The sequence below is a fragment of the Trichosurus vulpecula genome, chromosome 2 (assembly GCF_011100635.1).
Source record: "Trichosurus vulpecula isolate mTriVul1 chromosome 2, mTriVul1.pri, whole genome shotgun sequence".
NCBI classification, from domain to species: Eukaryota; Metazoa; Chordata; class Mammalia; order Diprotodontia; family Phalangeridae; genus Trichosurus; species Trichosurus vulpecula.
Window position 1 is genome coordinate 79,483 of NC_050574.1, and position 25,757 is coordinate 105,239.

A 25,757-nucleotide genomic window follows, 5' to 3' on the forward strand; every position below is an offset into this window, starting at 1 on the left:
CAAGTAAAAAAAGCAGGGGTAGCAATGCTAATCTCAGACAAAGCAAAAGCAAAGTCAGATCTGATTAAAAGAGATAAGCAAAAACTACATCCTGCTAAAAGGACCCAGAGACCATGAAGTAATATCATTACTAAACATATCTGCACCAAGTGGTATAGCACCCAAATTCTTAGAGGAGAAGTTAAATGAGTTACAGGAAGAAACAGACAGCAAAACTATACTAGTGGGGGACATAAACCTCCCCCTGTCTGAACTTGATAAATCTAACCTCGAAATAAACAAGAAGAAGTTAAGGAGGTGAACAAAGTATTAGAAAAGGTAAATATGATAGACCTCTGGAGAAAACTAAATGGGGATAGAAAGGAATATACCTTTTTTCTCAGTGGAACATGGCACATACCCAAAAACTGACCATGTACTAGGGCAGGAAACCTCAAAATCCAGTGCAGAAAGCTAGATATAGTAAACACATCCTTTTTCAGATCATGATGCAATAAAAATTATTTGTGAATAAAACTTAAGTGGAAAATAAATAATGTAATACTAAAGAATGAGTGGGTCAAACAACACATTACAGAAACAATCAATAACTTCATTGAAGAGAATAATGATAATGAGACAACATACCAAAACTTGTGGGATGCAGCAAAAGCAGTTCTTAGGGGAAGCTTTATATCTCTAAATGATTACATGAATAAAATAGAGAAAAAGGAGATCAATGAAGTAATTGGGCATGCAACTGAAAAACCTAGAAAAAGAACAAATTGAAAACTTCCAATTAAATACCAAATAAGAAATGCTGTAAAACTAAAGGAGAGATTAGTAAAACTGAAACCAAGAAAACTATTAAACTAATAAATAAAACTAAGAGGTGGTTTTATGAAAAAAACAATAAAATTGATAAATCTTTGGTCAATTTGACTTTAAAAAAGAAAGAAGAAAATGAAATTATCAGTATCAAAAATGAAAAATATGAATTCAACTCCAATGAAGAGGAAATTAAAATAATAATTAGGAATTATTTTGCCCAATTGCATGCCCATAAATTTGATAATCTTAGGGAAATGGATGAATATTTACAAAAATAGGGGCAGCTAGGTGGCACATTAGTAGAGCACTAGCCCTGGAGGCAGGAGGACCTGAGTTCAAATCCAGCCTCAGACACTTGACACACTTACTGGCTGTGTGACCTTGGACAAGTCACTTAACCCCATTGCCCTGCCTTCCCACTCCAAAAAAAAAAAAGGTGAAATGAAAATATTTACAAAAATATAAATTGCACAGATTAACAGAAGAGGAAGTAAAATTTTTAATTAACCTCATCCTAGAAAAAGAAATTGGACAAGCCATCAATGAACTCCCTAAGAAAATATCTCCAGGGCCAGATGGATTTATAAGCAAATTCTATCAAACATTTAAAGAACAACTGATTCCAATACTATATAGACTATTTGGGAAAATAAGTGAGGAAGAAGTCCTACCAAACTCTTTTTATGACACAAACAAGGTACTAATATCTAAACCAGGAAGAATCAAAATAGAGAAAGAAAATTATAGACCAATTTCCCTAATGAATACAGATGAAAAATTTTAAATAAAATATTAGTCAAAAGATTATATATATATCAAGGGAATAATACACTATGACCAGATAAGATTTATTCCAGGAACGCAAGTCTGGTTCAATATTAGGAAAAATATCAGCATAATTGATCATATCAACAAAAGAAACCTAGCAGGAATCATATAATTATCTCAATAGATGCGGAAAAAGCTTTTGACAAAATACAACATCCATTCCTTAACACTTGAAAGCACAGGAATAAACAGTCTTCCTTAAAATAATAAGTAGTATATACCTAAAACCATCAGCAAGCATTATATGGAATGGGTATAAGATAGATTCATTTCCAATAAGATCTGGGGTGAAACAAGGATATCCATTATCACCCTTACTGTTCAATTTGATACTAGAAATGTTAGCTTTAGCAATAAGAGAAGAAAAAGAAATTGAAGGAATTAGAATAATCACTCTTTGCTGATGATATAATGATATACTTAGAGAACCCTAGAGAATCAAGTAAAAAACTATCTGAAATAATAAATAACTTTAGCAAAGCTGCAGAATATAAAATAAAGCCCCATAAATCCTCAGCAATCCTATGTATTACTAACAAAGCCCAACAGCAAGGGGTAGAAGGAGAAATTCCATTTAAAGTTACTGTAGACACCATAAAATATTTGGAAGTATACTGGCCAAGACAAACTCAGGAACTGTAGGAACAATTAGAAAACACTTTTCACACAAATAAAGTCAGATCTAAATAAATGGAAAAACATCAGTTGCTCATGGTTAGGCCGAGCTAATATAATAAAAACAACAATTTTACCTAATTCAATTTGCTTATTTAGTGCTATACCAATCAAATTACCAAAAAAAATTTTATGGAGCTGGATAAAATAATAACAAAATTCATCTGGAAAAACAAAAGGTCCAGAATATCAAGAGAATTAATGAAAATAAGTGCTAAGAAAGGTGGCCTAGCCATAACAGATATTAAACTGAATCAAAAAGCAGCAATCATCAAAACTAGTTGATACTGGCCAAGAAATAGAGTGGTGGATCAGTGGAATAAGTTAGATACACAAGACACAGTAGGCAATGATACTCATTGATAAACCCAAAGAGACCAACTTCTGGGTTAAGAATTCAGAATTTCACAAAAACTGCTGGAAAAATTGGAAAACAGTATGGCAGAAACTGGGGATAGACCAATATGTTACACCATATTAAAAAATAAAGTCAAAATGAGTTCATAAGCAATTTGGGAAAGCAAGGAATAGTTTACCTCACAGATTTATAGAGAAGGGAAGAATTTATGACCAAATAAGAGATAGAGAGCATTAAGAAATGCAAAATGGATAATTTTAATTACATGAAATTGAAAACTTTTTGTACAGAGCCAATGAAGCAAAAATTAGAAGGGAAGCAGAAAATTCGGAAAGAATTTTTAAAACCAGTATCTCTGATAAAGGCCTCATCTCTAAAATACGCAGAGAACTGAGTCAAATTTATAAGAATACAAGTCATTCCCCAATTGATAAATGGTCAAAGGATATGAACTGGCAGTTTTCAGAAGAAGAAAGAGAAGATATCTATAGTCATATGAAATAAAGGCTCTAAATCACTACTGATTAGAGAAATGCAAATCAAAATAGCTCTTAGGTACCACATCTTTCCTGTCAGATTGGCTAACATGACAAAACAGGAAAATGATAAATGCTGGAGATGTGGGAAAATAGGAACACCACTACATTGTTGGTGGAGTTGTGAACTGATCCAGCCATTCTGGAGAGCAATTTGGAACTATGTCCAAAGGGCTATAAAAATGTGCGTGCCCTTTGACCCAGTAAAACCACTTGTAGGGCTGTATCCCAAAGAAATCACACAAGTGGCTATTGGACTAGTACGTACAAAAATATTTGTAGTAGCTCTTTTTGTGGCGGCAGAGAATTCGAAATCAAGGGGATGCCCATCAATTTGGGAATGGCTAAAAAAATTGTAGTATATGAAACAAATGGAATTATTACTGTGCTATAAGAAACGAGGAGCAAACAGACTTCATAATAACCTAGAAAGACTTACATGATCTGATGCTGAGTTGCAGGGAGCATAATCAGGAGAACACTATACAGGATTACAGACACACAGTCTCTGTGATGACTAACTTTGATAAACTTGACTCTTCTCAGCAATACAAGGTTCTAAGCTCCAAAAGACTCATGATGGAAAAAGCTGTGCACATCCAGAGAACGAATTACGGAGTCTGAATGCAGATGGAGGCAAACTACTTGCTCTCATGTTTTTTCTTCTTTATTGGTTTTGTTTCTTCTTTCTCGTGGCTCATTCCATCAGTTATAATTCTTCTTTACAACCTGACTATTGTGAAAATAACTTTTAATGTGAAGGTATATGTGGAATCTATATCAGATTATATGTTGTCTTGGGGGGAGTGAGGGGAGAGGAGAGGGAGGGGGAAAAATTTGGAACAAAAGTCCTTGTGGAACTGAGTGTTCTAACCTAAAAAGAAAAAAATATTAAAAAAAGAAAAAAGGGTAGCTCGCCAATGTGATACCCATAGCAAATGCTATGAATATGCAGGAGTTTTTCCAGGTTTGAATCACAAAATATAACAGACTCTCTTCCTCAAAGATGAAACCAAGATATTTATTCTGATACCAGAAAGCTAAATCCACCAAAGTAACAAAGAAATTGGTACGCATTACCAATGCAGGGAGCACCGCCATCCCCAAGACTTCTCTCTGTCAGGCCGCCCACAAACAAGCTCTCTTAGGCAAAATTCCCCTCTGTCTCACTCCCACTGGCTTCTCTAACTCTCTGCCTGCTCTCTTTCCTAGGTGTGCCTCACCCACTCTTCCTGCTCCACCAGTTCAGTAAAGTCTTCCCACCACAGCCTCCTGTTACTCAGATTCAAAGTAGGTCACATAGGCTTATTAATGGATGGGAAAGATGTTCCTATTCCATTAACAGTACAAAAGGTTTCTCTCCAGTGTGGATTCTCTGATGCACTCTAAGATAGGCCCTCCTTGTAAAAGCCTTTCCACACTGATTACATTCATAAGGTTTCTCTCCAGTGTGGGTTCTCTGATGTACAGTAAGATGGGCCCTCCTTATAAAAGCTTTACCACACTGATTACATTCATAAGGTTTCTCTCCACTGTGGATTTTCTGATGATTAACAAAACTGGAGCTCTCTCTAAAAGCTTTTCCACACTGATTACATTCAAAAGGTTTCTCTCCAGTGTGGATTCTCCAATGTACTCTAAGGTTGGACCTTTGTGTAAAAGCTTTACCACACTTATTACATTCACAAGGTTTTTCTCCAGTGTGGATTCTCTGATGTTTAACCAGACTGGAGCTCTCTCTAAAAGCTTTTCCACACTGACTACATTCAAAAGGTTTCTCTCCAGTGTGGATTCTCTGATGTAGGGTAAGATTGGCCCTCTGTGTAAAAGCCTTTCCACACTGATTACATTCATAAGGTTTCTCTCCAGTGTGGATTCTCTGATGATTAACAAGACGGGAGCTACCTCTGAAAGTCTTTCCACAATGATGACATTCATAAGGTTTCTCTCCAGTGTGGATTCTCTGATGTTCAGCAAGATTGGAGCTGCTTCTGAAGGTCTTTCCACACTGATTACATTCATAAGGTTTCTCTCCAGTGTGGATTCTCTGATGTAGGGTAAGATAGGCCCTCCGTGTAAAAGCCTTTCCACATTGATTACATTCATAAGGTTTCTCTCCAGTGTGGATTCTCTGATGTATAATAAGATGGGCCCTCCGTGTAAAAGCTTTACCACACTGATTACATTCATAAGTTTTCTCTCCAGTGTAGATTCTCTGATGTTCGTTAATATGAGTCCTCTGTGTAGAAGCCTTTCCATATTGATGACATCCATAACGTTTCTCTCCAGTGTAGATTCCCTGATGAAGAGAAGAGATTTCTCTCCAAGTGAAGTCACAGGGAACATCACCCATGAATCTTGGCTCCTGAGTTTCTTCCACAGAAAGGCTTAGGACTGAAGGAGTCTTCTTCACTTCAAGTCTGATTTCTCCTTCTGAAAGAAACAAGCAAGAAAACATATACACACAAACACATATCTAATTATATCCCCTTCTGTTCATTGGCCGAACATAAAATCCTTTACATTCTCTTTCCTCAGGCCACAAGAAAGGTCTTCAAACATCAAAAGTCTTCAAATCAGCAGAAACAATTATTTCAAAATGCCAAAATGATTTAGTTTACAAAGAGCTTCACACATGGTTACACTGGATCCCCATAACAAACCTGTGACAGATACAGTATGTTCTTATCACATTTGAAACTGCCACAGTGAAACCATCATGGACCCCCCACAACCTTTCTACAAAAACCAAGGCCACAAGCTCAGAATGGCTGAGTAACTTGACCCTAAATCCTAAATTGAGACATGCACTCAAACCTGTGACTTAGCAAGCTCTGTCCATAGTACTAGAAAGGTTCCTTTTACTCATTCTTTTCTTGCCCACTCTCATCTTTTGCACTTTCAATTCTTTCTTCACAGATATTATACGATTTGGTGTACACATAAATACTCTAATTATTTCATCATTGCTCATATTTGTAAATATGATGTAATGTCCCTAGTAACAACTTTCAATCATTTTTTTTTCTTTTACAGTATTTGAGGTCACATGAAAAATACCAGTACTGGTTTATGTGCCTACCTAAAACATAAAAGATTTTGTTCTGGCCTATTTAAATTTTTTCAAAAAAAAAAAAAAAACAAACCTTTTTTTTGCCAAGGCAATCAGGGTCAAGGGAATTGTCCAGGGTTTCACAGCTAGTAAGTTTCAAGGGTCTCTGGCTGGTTTTAAACTTGGACCCTCCTGATTCCAGGGCTGCTACTCTATCAACTGCACCACCTAGCTGCCCCTTGGACTATTAATTTATTTGTATAGTGATTACTTATTTCCTTTAAAAAATTGTCTCTAAATGCCTCTGTTCACTACAATAAAAAGAAAATCCTTGGATCAAAGATTGCACATGTATAACTCATGTAAGATTGCTTACCATCTCATGGAAGGGAGAGGGGAAAGACTGAAGGAATTGGAATTTTAAATTTATTCAAGTATTTAAAATTGTTTTAATATCTAATAGGGGAAAATAAACTATCATATTAAAAAATAAAATCTGTTTTTACTAAAAAAAAATCTTCATGATAATCATACCTTTAAAAATGCATGGCATTTCCTATGTCTGAATATATGTGTCTCATACATGAATCTGGCTGGGTCTATCATTCTTCTACATGGAAGTGGACAGCATGATTCAGTATAAGTCCTCTTGAGACCATTTCCCATTTAGGAGAGGTTCCAGACAGTGGTCCAAGGGATTTGAACTAAAAATTTGTCAATGGCACCTTAAGCAGTAAATAACTGCCTAATTTTGTGGCTGAGATATTTATCCTCTGGGACAACAAGCATATACATACTTCAACTATAATGGGATTTTTTCTGCAGTGATTCCATATCATGATGGTCAGGTATATAATCCTTTTGGGGTTCATGCAGTGAGAATATGACACTCTGACTGCTTCTGACTACATACAACACATTCTTTCTATTTCTCAATTCGACATCAAATTGTTTCCAAATTTGCAGGAAGGTGGGATATTCATGTGCCAATGTCACAGGCATGCACAGACCCACACCGGCTGACTGCCACTATAGCAGAGTAGTCCTCTCCTTCCTGGGTTACCTTGTAATCGCATCTCATCAAAGCTGTAACGACCTGATCAAGATGTTACTGGGCTTTACATTCTTGCAGCCGAGATCACAGGCTCTTTGGACCCAGGACTGCTATGCATGCACATTAGAGGCCACAATGTAACCATCCTGGACCCCCCACAACCTTTCCATAAAAACCAACCTTAAAGTGTATCTCATTACAGAGTTCAGGTTGTTTTCTGATTGGAACTTTTATTATTCACCTCCCTTTCAGCTTCTCAAAGAAACTGTTTGGCAACACAGATTATTCACTCATTAGAGTTTCAATGAAAGTATAATAGGTTTTCCATTGCTAAGAAAAAGAAAGTTTTATCTGAAGAAATTCTATCCTTACAAAGGGGGTTTTAAATGTAAACATTGTTTTAAAAAAATCTGTGCAATTAACCTTAAAGTACATTTATCATTTAATACACTACTTGTCATGAGCAATTAGAAAAGTAAATATTTTAAAGAGTAACCACTAATCATTTCATTGACTGGTTAGGGATTTTTAAAAAAATGAATTTCCATCATTTGGGATTGTCTTAGATCATCACATTGCTGAGAAAAGTTAAGTCATTCATAGTTCTTCATTGAACAATATTGCTGTTACTATGTGCAACATTCTTCTTGTTCTGTTCACTTCACTACGCATCAGTTCATGTGAGTTTTTCCAGGTTTTTCTGATATCATCCTGCTTACCATTTCTTATAGCACAATAATATTACATTACAATCATAAAGCTTGTTTAGCCATTCCCCAATTGAAGAGCATTCACTCAATTTCTAACTCTTTTCCACACAAAAAGAGGTGCTATAAATATTTTTGGGCAAATAGGTCCTTGTCCCCTTTTTTTGGGATATCTTTGGAATACAGACCTAGCAGTGGTATTGGTGGATCAAGGAGTATCCACAGGGTTATAGCACTTACAGCAAAGTTCCAAATTGCTCTCCAGAATGGCTGGATCTGTTCACAATTTCACCAACAGTGTAGTGATGTCCCAGTTTTCTCACATCCCCTCCAATATCCAACATTTTCCCTTTTTGTGATTGTAGCCCCTCTGATTGGTGTGAGTTAGTACCTTGGTGCTGTTTTCATTTGCATCTCTCTGATCAATACAGAATTAGAATATTATTTCATATGACTATTGATACTAGTTATATCACTATGATTTTGATTTAGACTATTTCCCCCCAATTCTTTTCTCCTTCTCAGACTGTCATTATCCTCATTCCTTGTATTCTCTCATTTTCCCATTGAACTAAATATATTTTCAGTCCAAAACAGTCTCTTTTCAAGTAGATCAACTAAGAGTAAGGTTCATTTTCAGTTGCTTCTTCTCCAGCTATCTCCATGTTTTCATACTATAATGGGGGCTCCCTGACAGCAGAGACTTTCTTTGGCCTCTCTTTGTAGCCTCAGAGCTTGGCACAGTGCTAAGCTGTGCTCAATCAATACAGAAGGGGCTCAATCAATCTTCACTGATTTCCTGACTGGGCCCAGGGCTGACATAGGGCCCCAGCTTCTTTGTAGGCTCCTGAATGGTCTCATTCAAGGGGACACCTTCAAGTCTCCACCTCCCAACTCCCTAAAAGGAGGTGGTCATCACCTACATGAACCTGATCAATGATTCTCCAAGAATGAGACAGAGAATAAGTCATACAGATCAGGAACGAGACTTGAGTGATGATTTATAAAAAGCTTAGCCTTGGATTACTTCCAAGTAAGGCAGCAGGTTTCACTCCTACTTGTGTGCTGCTGGATGAGAGGGAGAAAACCATGAAACCAGGGTGCCTGGGTCCACTACAAACTTAGGCTACACAATTCCAGGTGGACTCTCATTGTGGAAAGGAAATCCTTTGACATCTCCCTAACTGATTCCCCATGCCACTCACCACAGCAGCTTTTCCAAACCTTTTTTCATCCAGAACTCCCTTATGGCTTGTTCTCTTCCCCCCACCCCACCTATCCACACCTTCTTGCTCCTATTTCATTGAAGAAGCTGGATATTTATCAAGGACTGTCTTATTCTCCTTATCTCATCTCACTCAAATGCCTTCTTTTCCTTTTTGGCCTCAGCGTCAGGATCTATGAATCATCATGAGATATTGTCCAATATCTTTCCTCCATTTGATAGCCAAACAGCTAGAGAAGGCCATTAACAACTAGTGTCTCCAACTCCTTTCCTTTGCTTTCTTTGAAACTCTCTGCAGTCTGGCTCCCAACATTTTTGTTTTGCTAAAACTTATTTCTCTCAAATTAGCAATAACCCTGAAACTGCTCAATTCTATAGCCCTTTCTTGATCCTCATTCTTCTTGACTTCTCTGCAGGCTTTGACACTGTCAGTCACCCTTTTTCTTGATATCCTCCACTCAAAGCTTTAGTGACACTACTCTCTCCTGCTCCTCCTTTTACCTTCTGCAAAATGAAACCCATTCTCTTTCCTCAACCCTCCCATCACCCTACATTCCTAATGTTATCTGAGACATCCTCATGCACTCCTCACACTCTTGACCCCATATTCATTCTAGAGCAAACTCCTGGGAGTCCACTTGTGTGATATCTCTCCCATACACCCCCTCCTCTCCCAACACTCTCACTGTCTTGGGTCAGGCCCCAATCACCTCACATCTGGGGAATTTCAGAGCCTGTTGGTTGTTCTGGCTGCTTCATGTCCCCACAGTCCAGTTCAACCAAGTTGTCAAGTTCATCTTCCCAAATTCTCACCTGACCACATCACCACCCACTCAACAACCTCCCCAGCAAAAGGATCCAATGTAAAATGCTTCCTAGGGTTGCTAAATCACTCCATTACCTTCATATCTCCTACTCCTCCAGTCTTCTTTCACCCTATTTCTCCCGCCACATATGCCATAATTCAGGGGTATGGGCCTCCTCTCTGTTCTGTGAACAGGACACCCCAACTCCTCACTCCCTGGGTTTTTCTCACTATCCCTTTGGCCTAGAATGCTCATCCTGGCTTCCCTGAAGCCCCAGCTAGAGCCTACCTTCCACAATACGCCTTTCCCAGGACCCCCACATTAGGGTCTTCCCTTTCTTGTCCAGCTCCAATTTAAACAGTCCATATTGGCTTTCTACACAGCTGTTGGACTGTTCACCAGACTGAAATCCAGGAGGGCTGAGGACATCCTTTGCAACTCTTTATGATCTCAGTGCTTAGCAAAGGGCCTGGCATGAAGCAAGATTTTAATGTTTGTGGGTTTGAAGAAAATCTAAGAAAGAACTCATATTGGACAGCCTAACACCTTTTGGCACTTCCAGCAGATTTCATTCCACAAATTCCAAATGGCAACTTCTTATAAGATGATAGATTTATCCATGGAAGGGAGCTGAAAGGCCATGGAGCCAAAGTCTCTCATTTTGCAGATGGGGAAACTGAGGCTCCATAGTACAGTGACTGGCCCAGGAAGCCCTCCTAATAAAACAAATGAAAAAGAATTCCCAGACAGGTCTTCCTGCCCCCAAATCTAGTACTTCCTTCACCACAACACATAGCAGCCTCTCATAATCACAGCTCTCAAACACCTGCTTTCACCTCACTCACCTGGAAAGAGGCTCCTCAGACCTTCTTGCTCCAGCATCCATGGCGCTTCCCTTTGCTCAAAGTAAGAGATCACATCTTCTCTGGGAACTGGAAGCCCTGGGCATGGGGAGTCAGGTAGGGATGAGCATGGAGAGAAACTTGTCATTTAGTTCTCTTTAGAGAAAGGTCTGTGGATACAGAGCTGCTCCATTTTGAGGATCACTCCACTGTGGTCACACGTAGGAGTCTGTACTGACCCATTAGTGTTTGTGATGCAAGTAACCCAAAGTAGGATGTGTTGTACAACCTGTTCTGAGAAACAGCCAAACCCTCTGCCCCCATCCTGTTGTGCTCCATTCTAGAAACTCCTAGACCCAAAACAAGATAAAAGGGTAATTGTGTCAGATCAGCCTCAAGCCCAATCAACAAGTACCTTGATGAATCAGCCTTAGCCCAGTCTGCCTACCTGGCTCCTCAGTCCCTAAACCCCTATATAAACATTGTGTACTGTTCATCCAGGGACTCTTTGGGTGACAGTCTCCCAAGGTGGTCCAAATTCTATTTCTCAGTCAGTCTCAGTTATTCCTGGCATTCACAAGGGGCATGCTAGCAAGGACTTCAGGGTGGTTCCCAGGAATCCTCATGGAAAGTTTCCATAGCATTCATTTTGGGGAGTTCTGGGGAAAGGTGGGGAAGAAAACATTGGAAACAGTTGGGAATCAGAGAATTTGATGTTGTGCACCTTCTTCAAGAAAGGATGGGCTCATTGCGTGGTTTCCATTGTTTAGAAGTCAGAATCAGCTGGTAGTGCAGTGGAGAGAGCTCTGGACCTGGACTCAGGAATGCCTGCTTTAAATGAAGCCTCAGACACTTAGTAGCTGTGTGCCCCTGGACAAGTCACTTAACATCTGTTTGCTTCAGTGTCCCAAGCATAAAATGGGCATAATAATATCTCCTAACCTGGAAGGTTATTATGAGGATGAAGTGACATAATATTGTAAAGAAAGCCCTTGTTCCAGCCCCTGGTAAACAGCAGGTGAATGTAAATGTTTCTTCCCTTCCCTTCCTTTCCCACCATCTGTGCTGGAAGTTTAGGGAAACATGAAGAAAGATCAAGGACAAACCTGCTACACCAGCCACAAGTGAGAGCTCTGAACTACCAATGCATGCTTGTTAAACAGAAGTATATTCCAAATATTAGACCCATCCCAAAGAGGAAGGGGTTGCAAGGAAAAACTGCCTGAGCAGTTTTCTGACATTTGGTAGCAGATCAAACAACCCCTGAGATTGGTTACATGTCTGAGATTCTTCCACACTGATGGGATCTTTCACCTGGATCTCCATAGAATCGGTAAGAGCATCAGGAGCAACAAAAGAAACCCTCAGCTTCCTATGAAACAATGCAAAGACTTTCTATAGGAAAACAAGGTAGCATGAGGAGTCTGTCTCTCGGACACAGGAGACATGCACTTTTCTCTTATAATAGATAAATGCTCCAAAGCCTGCATACCAAGGAATGAAGATACTCCCATTAACTGCAGACTCAGAGTCAGCAGGGGAAGTGTCCTTACCCAGGGAAAGCAGGTTCCAGGCATTTTCCAGCATGACCTCCTTGTACAGCTCTTTCTGAGGATGGTCCAAAATGTCCCACTCCTCCTGGGTGAAGTCCACAGCCACATCCTTAAAAGTCACTGTCTCCTAAATCATCAAAAGTTATAGAATGTAATCATATAAAATGAGAAACACTTCAGGGTTAAATAATCCAAACCCCATTCATTTATAGGAAGAAATTCAATCAGAGAGAAGTGATTGGCACAAAGATCATACTCATAATTATGAGTGTCAGAGTCACCTTTTGAAACCACAGTAAGATCCTGATAGAATTTTGAGGGAAGCATTTTATACCATCAGTTGGAAAAAGGCTGAGAAATATCTTATTATGGAATGTGTCTCCCTGCAGAATCAGGGAGAAACTGTGTGTTCTATCTGTGAGGGAGGTTCATTGGTGGAGGAAAAAGAAAGAATGGGTGATGTGAAATTCCTTCCTTATCAGAACTGGTGTTAAGTGATATATTCTAAAGAAAAGTCTATGAGGAGATGACAGCTATAAGTGCATTCTGGAGGAAAAACAAACAGTAAACATGATCATTGAAAAGAGAATAAAGATAAAGAAAAGATCTAGTTTGCTTCCTGAATGGCTGAAATAAAGTCTTATCTACATGAAAACATGAAGAGGATTTTAGAAAGATATGTATCAGAATCTGGACTGCACTTAGTGGTATGAGATGGTTCCCAGCAAGTGAAGGAGCCTTATCTGTTGTTACATTGAGAGCTTGAGGTCACTCTGGGTATGAGGTTGTTATAGACAGAACAGTTTATGATGTTGCTTTCCATTATCTATAGCATATATTCCTTAATTACATAATTAATTACTTGGTAATAAGAGTAACTATGATGGAGAAAAGCAAGCTAAGTGGCCTAGTGGAGAGAGCCCTGGGCTTGGAATGAGGAAGATTCATCGTTATGAATTCAAATATAACCTCAGAAGTGTATTAGTTCTCTAACCCTGGGCCAGTTACTCTATCTTGTTTGCCTCCATTTCTTCACCTCTACAATGAATTGGAGAAGGAAATGACAAACTACTCCGGTATCTTTGCCCAGAAAAGCCCTAGTGGGTTTACTAAGTTACTTAAGAACAACAATGAAGGAGAAAGGAAGGATCTCTTATTGCTTCAAAAAGAAAAGCAATATTTAATTATCTTGGGTTTGTTTGAAATAATTCATCAGAAAAATTTAGCCAGTTTCTTTCTGAGAAATAAATCATCTAACCACATCTCTAGAACTGTAGAAACTTGGGTGAACGAGACTCAAGAGAATGAGTTAAGGGGCCGACTGATGGGCCATACAGATATAGGAGAGGTTGGCCAGATCTGAGAATATTCTGATACTTGGGAGAGGTCACTTATATTTCCAGCCTCCTACATTCACAACTTATGTTTCACAAATGAGTTTGGAATCTGATGTTCTTCCATTTCAACCATAAACACAGAATTCACCTAACCAAACATTCTGATATTTGGGATCAACCCTCCATCCTGTGCTGATTCATTTTTCATCATTGTGATTTCTTCTTTAAAACATCTGATTTAGGGTCTACTTATAACCCATGTTTCACCATTCACTTCTTTATTCTATTATTTTACTTTGGAACAATAGAGAAATTTATTGTTCTTTCATAATTCTTGAGATTCCCAAGAATTTCTAAGTATTTTCTTTCCTCTGGGGTTCCCTGAGTCACTCATTTTTCACTTAAGAGTCAGATATGGAGAGGATTCTCAGGAGAAGGCCAAGTAGATCAGAAAATTTCAAGCTCTCAAGATTTTTCTCCCCCAAAGAGAAACAATAGCAACTCAGGGTGAACACAGAAAAATGAAACTAAATAATATTACTGGCAGAACATTGGTCATCATGGGACAATCAGATAAGAACTGAAGAAGAATCCCAGGATGAGTTTCAGTCCCTATGAAGAGTAAACACCTCCAGGCTAAGTCCTTGGTCAGTTTAAATAAGATGAAGCAAGCCCTGGGGTCAGCTGGGTTGGGAGGCTACCCCAGCCCCAGGAATTTTTACCCTGAGACACTGAGGTGAGTTGGGTGTCTCAGCCTGGAAAGATCAAGGGAACCTCTGCTGACAAAGAGGTTCAAACTAAGCTGTGCTGAAGAGGCCCTATAGGGGCAGGAAGGTACCAAGACACATCTTGTGTGTGCAGAAGCAGTGGGGCTGTGGGTACTGGCAAGAGGCTGTAGGTCTTGCTTTCAGCTGGAGGTCAGAGGGGAGAGCTGAAAGAGGATCTGAGGCCTGAGGCATTATACCCATACCCCAGGACTAGAGATGCTGGCAAAAATTAAACAATTACAAAAAAATGCGCAGCCAGAGGAGAAAGAATCCCCCCATAGAGCATTACTACGTGAGCAGAGAAGACCAACATTATTCTTCAGAGGAAGATATTGAAACCAATAATGTCAAATAGTCAATAGCCAAAAAGAATGTATAGAAGAACTCAAACAAGACTTTAAAAATCAAATGAGAAAGGTTGAGGAAAAGCTAAAAAGAAAAATAAGAACAATTCAAGAAAAATAGTATTATGAAAAGAAGGTCAAGCAATTAGAAAAGGAGATCCAGAATCTTTTCTTGTTAATTACTTTACTTTTAGTTTTCCACATTCACTTCCACAAGTTTTAAATTTTCTCTATCTCCCTTGCCTCTCTACTCCCTAGGACAACATGTAATCTGATATAGGCTCTACATATACATTTTTTTAAACATATTTTCACATTAGTCATGTTGTATATAGAAGAATGAGAATGAATGGGAGGAACCACGAGAAAGAAAAACCAAAACAAAAAAGGAGAGCAAATAGTCTGTTTCACTCCACATTCAGACTACTTATTTATTTATTTCTGTGGATGCGGATGGCATTTCCCATCATGAGTCTTTTGGAGTTGTTTTAGGTCCTTACATTACTGAGAAGAGTTAAGTGTATCAAAGTCAGTCATCACGCAATGTGGCTCTTACTGTGTACAATGTTCTCCTGGTTCTGCACACTTCACAAGAGTTTTTCTGAACTCTGCCTGCTCATCATTTCTTATAACAAAATAGTATTCCATCACATTCATACACCACAACTCGTTCAGCCACTCCCCGCTTGATGGGCATCCCCTCATTTTCCAGTTCTTGGCCACCACAAAAAGAGCTGCTATGAATATTTTTTGTACATCTGGGTCTTTTTCCCAATTTTATGAGAGATCCAGAATCTTAAAGGAGAAAGCAACTCCTTGAAAATCAGAATTGGACAAGGGGAAGCCAGGCAAGTTAAAAGTGTTTGTTCCTATTTTATTTTTTAAAGCTGTTTCCTTTAGAAGTATAGCAAGGACCAAAGTATACAAGCATCCCCAAGAGTCTGGCACACTGGACCACAAGTGCATTCGGAGTCCAGGGAAAAGAGACCCCAAGCTTGGATCTCCCAGGGCACATTCAAAGCCACTTCATGAATGCAAATTCTCTTCTCCTTCCCCAGAGTCCGCAGGTCGTTCCCCTGGGATATAGCTCTTGGTTGGGCTTCAGGGGTCAGAGTGGTTCTGAAGCTACCATTTCTCAATGTGTCTATCTCTTGGCTCTCAAGTCTGGAGACAAAAAAAAAAAATGATTCTCCCTAAAGCCTTAAGGAAGTTGGGAAGGAAATAAGCACTATCCTATAGATAATAAATAGGGGTTTTTTTTTTTCTATTAGGGAAAAAATCCCCTTCTTTTGTGCTTGTATTGGCAATCAAAATGGGCTCTTAGCACTTAATTCAACCAAGTGCCCTTGAAGAGTCTGGCCTTTATTTCCTTGATTAAATTAGGAGTCCTTGATGACCTCCTTGCCTCGGGGAAAGCCTAGTTTACATGGGTTTGAGTAACATGTTTGTGACATTAGAGGCTTTTAGACCACGTGACTTTGAGTCACATTTTTGTGATGATTTTAGGCCACGTGGATGAGTGATATGTGTGACTCACCCTTGACCCTGAAAAAGATATAAAACCAAGGGTTGGCTTTCTTTTTCCAGAGCTCTGACCCACAGCAGGAGTATTGCATGACTCTGGGCCAGCCCTTGTTGAGCTCCCGGCTGAACTCAGATGTTGGTAACTATGAACTGTATTTGGTCTGTCTGTTGATGTTTGTAATTTGTTTGCATGTGCTCTAAAGTTCAGGGTGCTGGGTTTTTCCCTTGAACTAAGTGAATGATATTTGTATGCTGGATTAAAGTAAGATTGTTAACCCCTTTACATTGCTTTCCTTAGTAAAGCAGATCAAAATAACCTGGTCTTGCAACGTTCTGTGAGCTGGTTGTTGTTGGTTTTTCATCCCCACAGTAGCTGCTAGCTGGACTGTTGAAACAGCTCTCATCCCCAACCTCACTGAAAATTAACTGAAAAACCAAGCCATTTTCAACATGTATAAACATGTGTAACCCAATTTCACATTGGCCACATCCAAAAGTTTCATTCTGCACTGTGTCCTTCACATATATCAGAAAAGGAGGCAGGTGGCATGTTTGATTAGTCCTCTGGAATACTGGCAGATCATGACACACATCAGGATTCCCAGGTTTCCAAGGTAAGCTTTATAGCATTGTCTCCATATAAACTTATCCTGGTTCTCTTCCCTTTCCTATGCATCACTTCATACACATCTTCCCAGACTATTCTAAAACCAGCCCTTCATCCCTTCTTACAGCCCAACATTCCTCCCTCACATTTCTGTATCACCACTGATTTCAGTGTTCAACTTAAAGCCAGTTTCTGTGCCCTCCTGCAGGAGTGTCTGGGCTGAGCTTGTGTTCTCCTGGGTCTTCCTGCTCTCTTGGTGATAGTGAATGCTGCCTCATTCCAGGATCTCAAGGACAGCTCAGTCTGGGGACCTGTAAGCTTTCAGTACTCCTCAAGAGGTCTGATCTGTGGCAAAGTTGATAAAGGCTTCCCTTGCCCACAATGGGATCCTACTTCTGCAGGCTCCCGATCTGATTTTTGGCCTTCTTGGCAACAGTAAATCTACTGAACTTGTCTACTTTCAGCCAGCTGGAAAGCTCTGCAGGCCCCATGTTAGACTGTGATTCCTGCCCTAATGTAGTTGCAATTTTGATTTGAAGATCTTTGCCACCCATTAATAGGCCATGTGACCTGCTTATATCACAGGAAGCCTAAGCTACATGGTGGGAGGAGCTTCCTGAGAGGAAAAGGAAGTTATGTCACAGAAAATGCTTAAAGAGAGAGAGGAAGATGTTGTGGCTGCTGATGGCTGCTAATTTCTGGCCTTGTGATTGTTAGAGCTGAACAGGCTGACTTAGCTGTACTGTGAATTTGTTTTGGGGAAGACCCCAGGAGGGGGATTGGAGAGGTTTCGGGATGGCCAGGCTCCCTGTTGTGATATTCTGTACTGAATGTTTTGGGTTCCTTGCTATTATGATGAAGTGGACTGACTGGCTGTGGAAGCTAAGCATTTGGTTATGGGATATGGCTCTCTGGTGTCTGAACAAATGGTTTACTTCTTCTTCCTTCCATGTGGAGAGTCTTGTATACTTTGGGATACAGAACTACATAGACATTTTGACAATTATCATCTACATTGTTATTACTGCCTTACTGTTTCACCTAGACACTCTTGTGAATACTTCAGGCAGGGCTAGGTGCTGGGATTGAGCCCCTGCTCCCATCCTGGGATCTGACCCACACCAACAATGTATTCTGAACCTGCTTCTCTCTAGGTATTCCATCTAGAGTCACCAAATGCTCCTGACCTCAAATGTCAGTTAGCACCTGGTCCAAATCACTTGGGTTCAAAGCTAGGTTACATCCTCTGCTCTTCATACTCTCTCTCCCCCACATCACATCTGTTTTTTTTTCCTTGTTAAATAGTTGTTAATTGGAAAAAGTGGGCTGAAGAGGGATCACTAGATTCACCAGAGAGGAACAATACCACACAAGTTAGGAGTGATGGGAGAGTTCAGCACAAAGCTCTGGGATCTCAGCCTCTTCCTGGACTGTGAGGGATGGCCTGGAGTGTTAGGGCATAACCAGGTGGAAGGCCTTGACTTAGTTACCAGGCATGGTTAGAGACAAAGAGACTCTCTTGCTGCAGCTCCTGACTTTCCACTTGGAGTATACTTGCCTTGAGCAGCTTGGCTGTTAGCTGTGGCCCACTTAATATATTCCTCTTAGGCAGCCTTGACATTTTACTTCTTTCCACCCCAGGTCTTAAGGGCAGATGCCTGCAGGGCTTGGCCACAAGAAAAGGTCAGGGCCCATGGCTTGTGCAAGGGGTTGGTGTTGATGGAGGCATCTTCTTCACTCTGACCCCCAGGAAGGAAGGTGATACCAGTGACTGCAGGAGGCACAGTGCAGCAAAGGGCAGTTACAGTTGCCATTGCGATCTCATGTGAATACTTCCAGGTACAGGCATGGCCAGGGGTGACCATGTTAGGCTTCAGCGAGGTCCCCTGCAGATAGATATGGTGGTCACTCAGAGCTTTGTAGACAGCAGCCAGGACCTTCTCAGTGACATACTGACAATGCGTCAGATCATGTTCTCCATCAGGGAGGATTTCTGGCCATTCTGCTGGCAAATCGGGCCAGCACACTGGCATTCTCCATGATGGCAAGTGGGGAAGGTGTATTATCCCCAACGTTCAGTACTCAACGCCACTCGGCAAAGTCAGCTCCATCCTTCTTAAACTGGGCACAGCACTCACTCAGCCCATCCAGACGTTGGGTGGTAGTCTCGCCATTGATCCCTGCCAGGGGCACTATACCTTTGTCCACCTTGATGCCCACAATACCACCCTTTGCCTTTATGACTTTGGGGAAAGGATGGCCATCATTGGCTTTCTGGTAGAGTGTCTCATGGAAAAGGATAACACCTCCAATACAGGAATTCACCCGATCATCTACTGTCAGAAGCAACTGCTTATAGAGGCATAGATTTTCCTCTGGGTTGTCAGGTCCAATGGACGGCAGACGCTTTGCAGTGCTACTAGTGGACTCATCTGCTACCAAGATTCCCTTGCCCGGAGCAACAATCTGGTGAGCTATATCAGACAGTTCTTTCTTTTATTCTGGTGTCAATGCTGGGTATTGGAAAGGCATGTTTTCCTTGGCTGTGCCGGTAGTTTCCAGCAGAAAGCAGACCGCTTATGGTTGAGCACCGAACTTCTGCCCACATCACATCTGTTATCCAGCTCTGCAGATTCTACCTTTACAACATCTCTCATAAATGATCACTGCCCGAACCCAGGTCTTCATGCCTAGGCTATTGTGATACCCTGCTGGTAGGTCTACCTGCCTCAAGCTTCTCCCCATTCCAATCTGTCCTCTCTTCAGCCACTAAAGGGAGGCTCTGACCAGGTCACCACCCTGCCCCTCCACTCAATAACCACCAGTATAAAATACAAATACAAAAGTCATGTAAAGCCCTTTATGACTTAGTCCCTCCCTATGTGTACTCTTCTGTCCAGTGACCCTGGCCTCCTGGCTGGGCTCCACACATTTTCAGTAGCTAGACTCATTTAACTGGACAGTCCCATTGTCACACTCTTCCTTCTCATCTCTGCCTCCTGCCTCCCATAATGTTACTTTTGTTGTTCAGTTGTGTCCACCTCTTCATGATGGTTGGCTATTTCCTTCTCTTGCTCATTTTACTGAGGAAACTGAGGCAAACAGGGTCAACTGAGTTGCCCAGGGTCACACAGCTTGTAAGAGTCTGAGGCCTGATTTGAATTCAGGTTTCCTGACTCCAGGCCTGGCAGTCTATCCACTACACCACCTAGCTGCCCTACTGGCTGCACTGGCTGTCTTAGGTCCCAACTTCAGTCTCATCAATGGAAGCCTCTCCCAACCCCTCTTAATTCTAGTGCTTTCTCTCTTTTAATTAGTTCCTATTTGGCACAGTTCCCCAATAGGCTGTGAGGGCCTTGAGAAACTGTATTGTCTCTAGCCTCTCTGTGTGTCCCAAGCACTTAATGAATGTTTCTTGATCAAATATCTTAGTGCCAGATTTCTTCCAGGAGCTTTTCATCTTCCTCCTCTGCCAAGAGCACTGGTCCAGGAGTCAGGAAGACTGACCTTGGGGATGACCCAGGCTCACATCAACCCTCAGACACTCACAGCTATGGGATGCTGGGCAAATCCCTTAACATCTGGGTCAGTTTTCTCCATTTATGTAAATTGAGGATACTGTCTCTGGGCATAACAGAGTCAAGATGGCAAAGTGAGGAAGCATGCAGTGAACTCCTCTCCACAAACAGCTAAAAGATCTGGACAATGTACCAGACCAAATCTTGATGGGGAAAACCAGAAAAATCGTGAGAGTCCTTGGTCCAGGTTGGCACATGCAGTAAGAGGGGAGGTCCCTGGACACTTGGAACAACTCCAGTGAGGAAAGACACGGCACAAGGGGCATTCCTGCAATGAAATCCTGAGTAACAGGACAAGAAGATTCAGACCCATATCAGGGAACTAGAAGAAGATGATGTACTGGCAGCTCTCTCACCACTACCAGGCCCAGCTCGTACAACCAGGGTAAAGGGAATCTGTGCCAAGCAGAATGGGGGATAAAGAGGAATAGGGGAAGAGCAGAAGTCTGCAAAAGCAGGGGTGGGGCTCAGGCCTGGGATGCCAAACAAGGTCTGCCTTCCAAATATGGGGAGAGAGCATGTGTCCTCTCTGATCTCCCTCAGGGCTCATACACTGATTTATATTAGAGAAGATCTTGGAGGGGTTCTATTATGTCTTAATCTTAAGGAAAAGATGGAAAGAGAGGAAGAGGAATAAACCAAAGGGAGTGGATGGAAAGGAAGGTTAGGAAATATTATCTCATAATGATGGGGCACAAGCAGACATCTATACAAACAAGGAGGTGGCAGTGAGTGGGAACATCTGATGCTTGAACTTTAGTCCTCTAGTCAAAGGAATGAAGAACATACACAACACAGAGTTCTGTATAGAAATACATTTCACTCATTAGTGAAAAGGAGGGAAAGGAGAGAAAGGAGACGGGGAATGAGAAGGAGTAGAGATTATGGGAGAGATTAGGCCTAAACAAAACAAATTCAATTTTTATAAATTTTTTACTCTTTTTCAGGTGGCAAAGAAAGAGAATCTGGAGGATTCTTCATAAATGGGGTAGCGATGAACAAGTAAGTTTAACAAATGTAATGGAATACTATGGCATTGACCGTGAAATAGCATAACGACCAACCAAGACTCCAGAGGGCCAATGACGAAGAAACACACTGCCTAACCCTAGAGGGGAAGGACTCAGGGAGAGAACGAGAAATATTTTTTAGGGCACAGGGAGTATACATTTTTTTTAGATTCACTATATACTGTGTGGAATGGGTTTTGGTTTGCTTTTGTTATCAGTGTGGGGGAGCAAGCAGGTGGAAGGATGATTAGCTGGTCCTTGACTAATACAAATGCATGTATTCATACACAAACATTGGAAGTCTGATCAATGCAATGATCCATCAGTTCCTGAGGGGTCATGATGACATGTTGCCTGCCTCTGGAAAGAGTTGATACTCAAAGTACCACCTGATATAATTTTCTTCAGCTATAACCATGGAGAAATTGTGTTTAGCTTGACTACAGACATTCTTGTAATAGAAGCAAGTTTTTCTTGCTTTCCCAATATAGGTAGGAGGGGTGTGTGGTACAAAAGGAAGGGAGAGATGGCTAATATCTGATGTAAAAAATTTGAATTTAAAAATGAGGTAAAAAATGGTTTCCTCAAAATATTCCAGACTACATAAGTAAATATAAGATGGGAATAACAATGGCTACTGTCGAGGGCTGGCTGTGAGGGTCAGTGAGGTATTGGTAAGGTGCTGACCTCAGCGCCTGGCACTTGGTTGATCAAAAATGCTGGTTTTCTTCCTTCAACCAGTCTTGAAATTACACTGACCACTCACCTGATGGCTGTCAAAGGCAGAAACCTCCCCACGTGTGAAGGGGCCACTAACTCCTGGAGTTCTGTCCTACCCCTGTCATATGATTAGGCCAGCTTGTCTTTTTCCCCTTAAAGGTGACAAAGCCATCCCAAGGACCTGACTTCCATAGTGGGCAAAGGCTCCATGTGCCTCCCTTCAAGCAGTATTCTGAGGGTCTCTAGACAAATCAGTGCAGTTACCTGGGGACCTAAAGGAATAAAAGTCTAACCATGTGAAATCTGAGCCCCTCAGGCATGACAGATTTCCCCCAATGGCACAATGCCACACCTTGCTCTGACAACCAGGTGGGCTCCCACATGGAGGTGAGGGGAGTCTTGTCTACTCAAGCTAAAGTACTATGGTATCCATACTGAACATAGTTTTTATGCTCTACTTAAATAAAGCTCCTTTTACTTGTTGAATGACCTAGGAGTGTCTGATTTCTGCTTAACATCTAAACTGAGTATTGCCCTGAGTCAGGTCCATGCATTATTCCCTTCCCAGGTCAATCTAGGACCTGCTGCAGCCTATGGGAGACTCAGATTTTCCAAGAAGCTGTCTGAGGTACCTTGACACACTAATTTGACTCCGTCAGTCCTCCTTTTTCTCCTTGTTGCTCTCATGGTCTCTGTCAGGGCATGGGACATTCTGCACAGGGAGACCAAATTATCCCTCCAGGAAGCCAATCTGTACAGTAAGATGGTATGTGGTGAAGCTAGTCCTGGTGCCCAGGACCAACAGGGACAAGGGTGAGAATCCCAGGAGCCTCTTTTAAACAGTAGAGAAGCCGTCCATCACTCAGTCACTGTGCCAGGGTAAGTCTTAGGAACCTAGGAGCAGCAGGATGGCCCCAGAGCAGTCTGCACAAGAAATCCTGGGCTTGTATATCTAGGGCTTTTCTAAATCCTCATTGACTTGACCTGAGAACTGGTAAAGGAGAGGGCTTCAGAGGGACCTGGGAAGCCTTGTGTGAGCTGAGGCAGGAGGACATGAGCAGCACCAGGAGCACAATTTCTGCTCTGATGACACCACAGCAAAGGACGAGAGCTGGGGGAGACTTCAGGGCTCTGCTCCAGGTGTGCCCAGACAAGACTCTGGGTGAAGGGTTTCATGGGCCTTCAGTCACTACAAGGGAGAGTTTGGCCACCAGAAAGAGAGAGGAGGGGGAGGAGCTGTGTGTAGGTGGAGGGGATGCTGGCAGGCATTAAGAGAGCAAAGACAGGATCCCTGAGTAATACACTAAGGAATGCAGGGGTCACCCTTGTCAATCACCTGAAATGAAGCAGAACTTAAAAACACATGGGGGAAGAGGTGGTAAAGTAGATATAGCACTGGCCAGGGTCAGCAGGATGCACATTAAAATCCAGCGTCAGACATTTGAGACTTTACTAACTGTGTGAGTCTGGTTAAATCACTTAACACTGATCGCTTCACAAAAAGAACGTCAGATGGCAACATGTGTGGGGGTTTGGGGCAGGAAGTGCTCAAGACACCTGGGTTCTAAAGAACCATCTTAAAACACAGAAGATGGGAGCAAGGCAGTGTTGTTAGTACTAGAATCACTTTCATGGTCTTTTTGTAAAGAAACAACCCATAAGACAGGTATTACCAGCTTCATGGACCATCCTCTAGGTCTATGGAAATGGCTGGATTGCTGATGTTGGTCAAGCCTGTGGATGGACTGCACTCACCTGGGCTGGGCCTTGGCTGCTCCCAGGGACCATTCCCTCTGAATCCAGGCTCCCTGTGTAGATGACAAAGGAACCAAAGTGAATCCATTCTGTAAAGTTCCTCTATCTTATCCCTGGTCCTTGTCTACCCCAGAGACCTGCTCCCCCACCCTCTATGGCCCCACAGCCAAAGCTCTTCCTCACAGATGTCCCCACTAATCATGGAATGTCCCAATTTTGAGCCTTTCTGATAACCAGGAGACAGCCTAGAGCGACCTGGAAATTCCTTCTCTTCTTTACTTCTGCAAAGAAAAGCCCCTCGGTCCTACCTGTAACCTTAATCCCAAGCTGACTGCCTTGATGCGCATAATCTAGGGGATTGCTATTTGTTGTACCTTATAATAAAACTTCTAATTTTCCTCCAGGTTTGGTGGCTGGATTTCACCCAGTCCCTGCTTGGGCCAATCCTTGGTCCTCTGCAGACTGAGCTAGTTGAGAAGAAGGATCCCATACAGGGAGAGCTCTTTCCCCTCTCCTCCTAGGCTCACAGGCATCCCCCCAACAGGGATTTATAGTGGCCAGGTCCTCCTGGCAGGCAGAGCTCCTGGATCCTCCCAGAGTCCTCAGTGTGAAGGCAGGAGCTGGGGCAGGGAGACCTGGGTCTGATGGGGTGCTTGGGGGGCCTGTGCTGGGAACCAAATTCCAAAATCCCTTCTCTCCCCATCCTCTCAACACAGGCCCCGCACTTTCTCCACAGTCTCAGGTCAGCAGGCCCAGCCAGCACCAGCTGCTCCGGTAAGATTCACTGGTCTGACCTGGCTCTGCCCTGGCTCAGACACCTGTTTCCTACTCACTGCCGTCCCACCTTCCGACCTCCTCCTTCTGTGTCTGCTGGACTTACACACATGGACGCTCCATGTCCCTGGTCTAACTGGACCTCGATGGGCCACCTGGGCATTACTCAGTCCACCGGGACCCTTAGAGACTCAGGGAGGGTTCAGGACTAAAACCACCTATCATGGACCCCCTCCCCCCATTTCCCAGGGAATGCTGGGTCAAGCGCCTACAGTGGACATTAACGGCGCCTGTTCCTTTCAGCACTGACCACTCCTTCAACACTCCCTAATCCCCCATCACCTCGTAGCGTACGTGGCCCCGTTTGCCTACACAGCACCCTATAAATTTCGGATATGCCTCCTTGTCACGGAGCATTAGCCGGTCACCGTCTCCTACAGGGGCCCCAGGACCAGTCGGGCTCCTCCTACACCCGAGATCCACCCGAGGGTGTCTCTCAAACCCCAGACCAAGCTCGGTCTTGTGGACGCCGAGAACAGGCACCTCGTGTCGTCTGGCAGCCCCGCGCAACCCCAGGCTCTCCTGGAGGAGCAGGAGCGAGGGCCTGTCGGGAGCGCTCAGAGATCGCGCCCTGTCACCGCCAGGTCCATCTTAGCGCCGGGAAGGCGGCCCCGCAGAGCGCCCCGAATCTGGGCTCGGAGAGCTCTTCCCCGGACCCAGAATCGCGGGGCGACGGATGAGGCTCCTAGTGCAAGTCACTCCGACAAAGGGGAACAGAGCCCTACCTTTCCTGCTGGAGGATCCCCTTCTGTGATGCCCGCGAGTTTCGGCTCCCGGAGCTTCCTCGCAGTCACGCGTCTGCCTGTCCCTCTGTCGGGCCCTTCTCCCTCCACAA

General features: G+C 42.4%; 1 protein-coding gene and 1 pseudogene across 1 annotated transcript; both read right to left on the bottom strand.

The window, feature by feature from the left end:
* Positions 1 to 4,209: 4,209 nt before the first annotated feature.
* Positions 4,210 to 25,757, bottom strand: LOC118839861 (zinc finger protein OZF-like). Its single transcript, XM_036747371.1, has 5 exons — positions 25,648 to 25,757; positions 24,089 to 24,141; positions 12,447 to 12,573; positions 10,897 to 10,992; positions 4,210 to 5,640 (listed from the first exon to the last, which is right to left on the bottom strand). Exons 2-5 carry the CDS (start codon positions 24,119 to 24,121, stop codon positions 4,538 to 4,540), a joined length of 1,359 nt encoding a protein of 452 aa, XP_036603266.1. The 5' UTR covers positions 24,122 to 24,141; positions 25,648 to 25,757; the 3' UTR covers positions 4,210 to 4,537.
* Positions 18,512 to 19,557, bottom strand: LOC118839863 (annotated as a pseudogene).

Coding starts and splice junctions, on each gene's coding strand:
- LOC118839861 (XM_036747371.1), bottom strand. CDS start 24,121: ATGGTCCCTGGGAGCAGCCAAGGCCCAGCCCAG. Junction 12,574..24,088: donor GCAGCCAAGGCCCAGCCCAG/GTGAGTGCAGTC, acceptor TTGATGATTTAG/GAGACAGTGACTTTTAAGGA. Junction 10,993..12,446: donor CTGGAACCTGCTTTCCCTGG/GTAAGGACACTT, acceptor CCCCATGCCCAG/GGCTTCCAGTTCCCAGAGAA.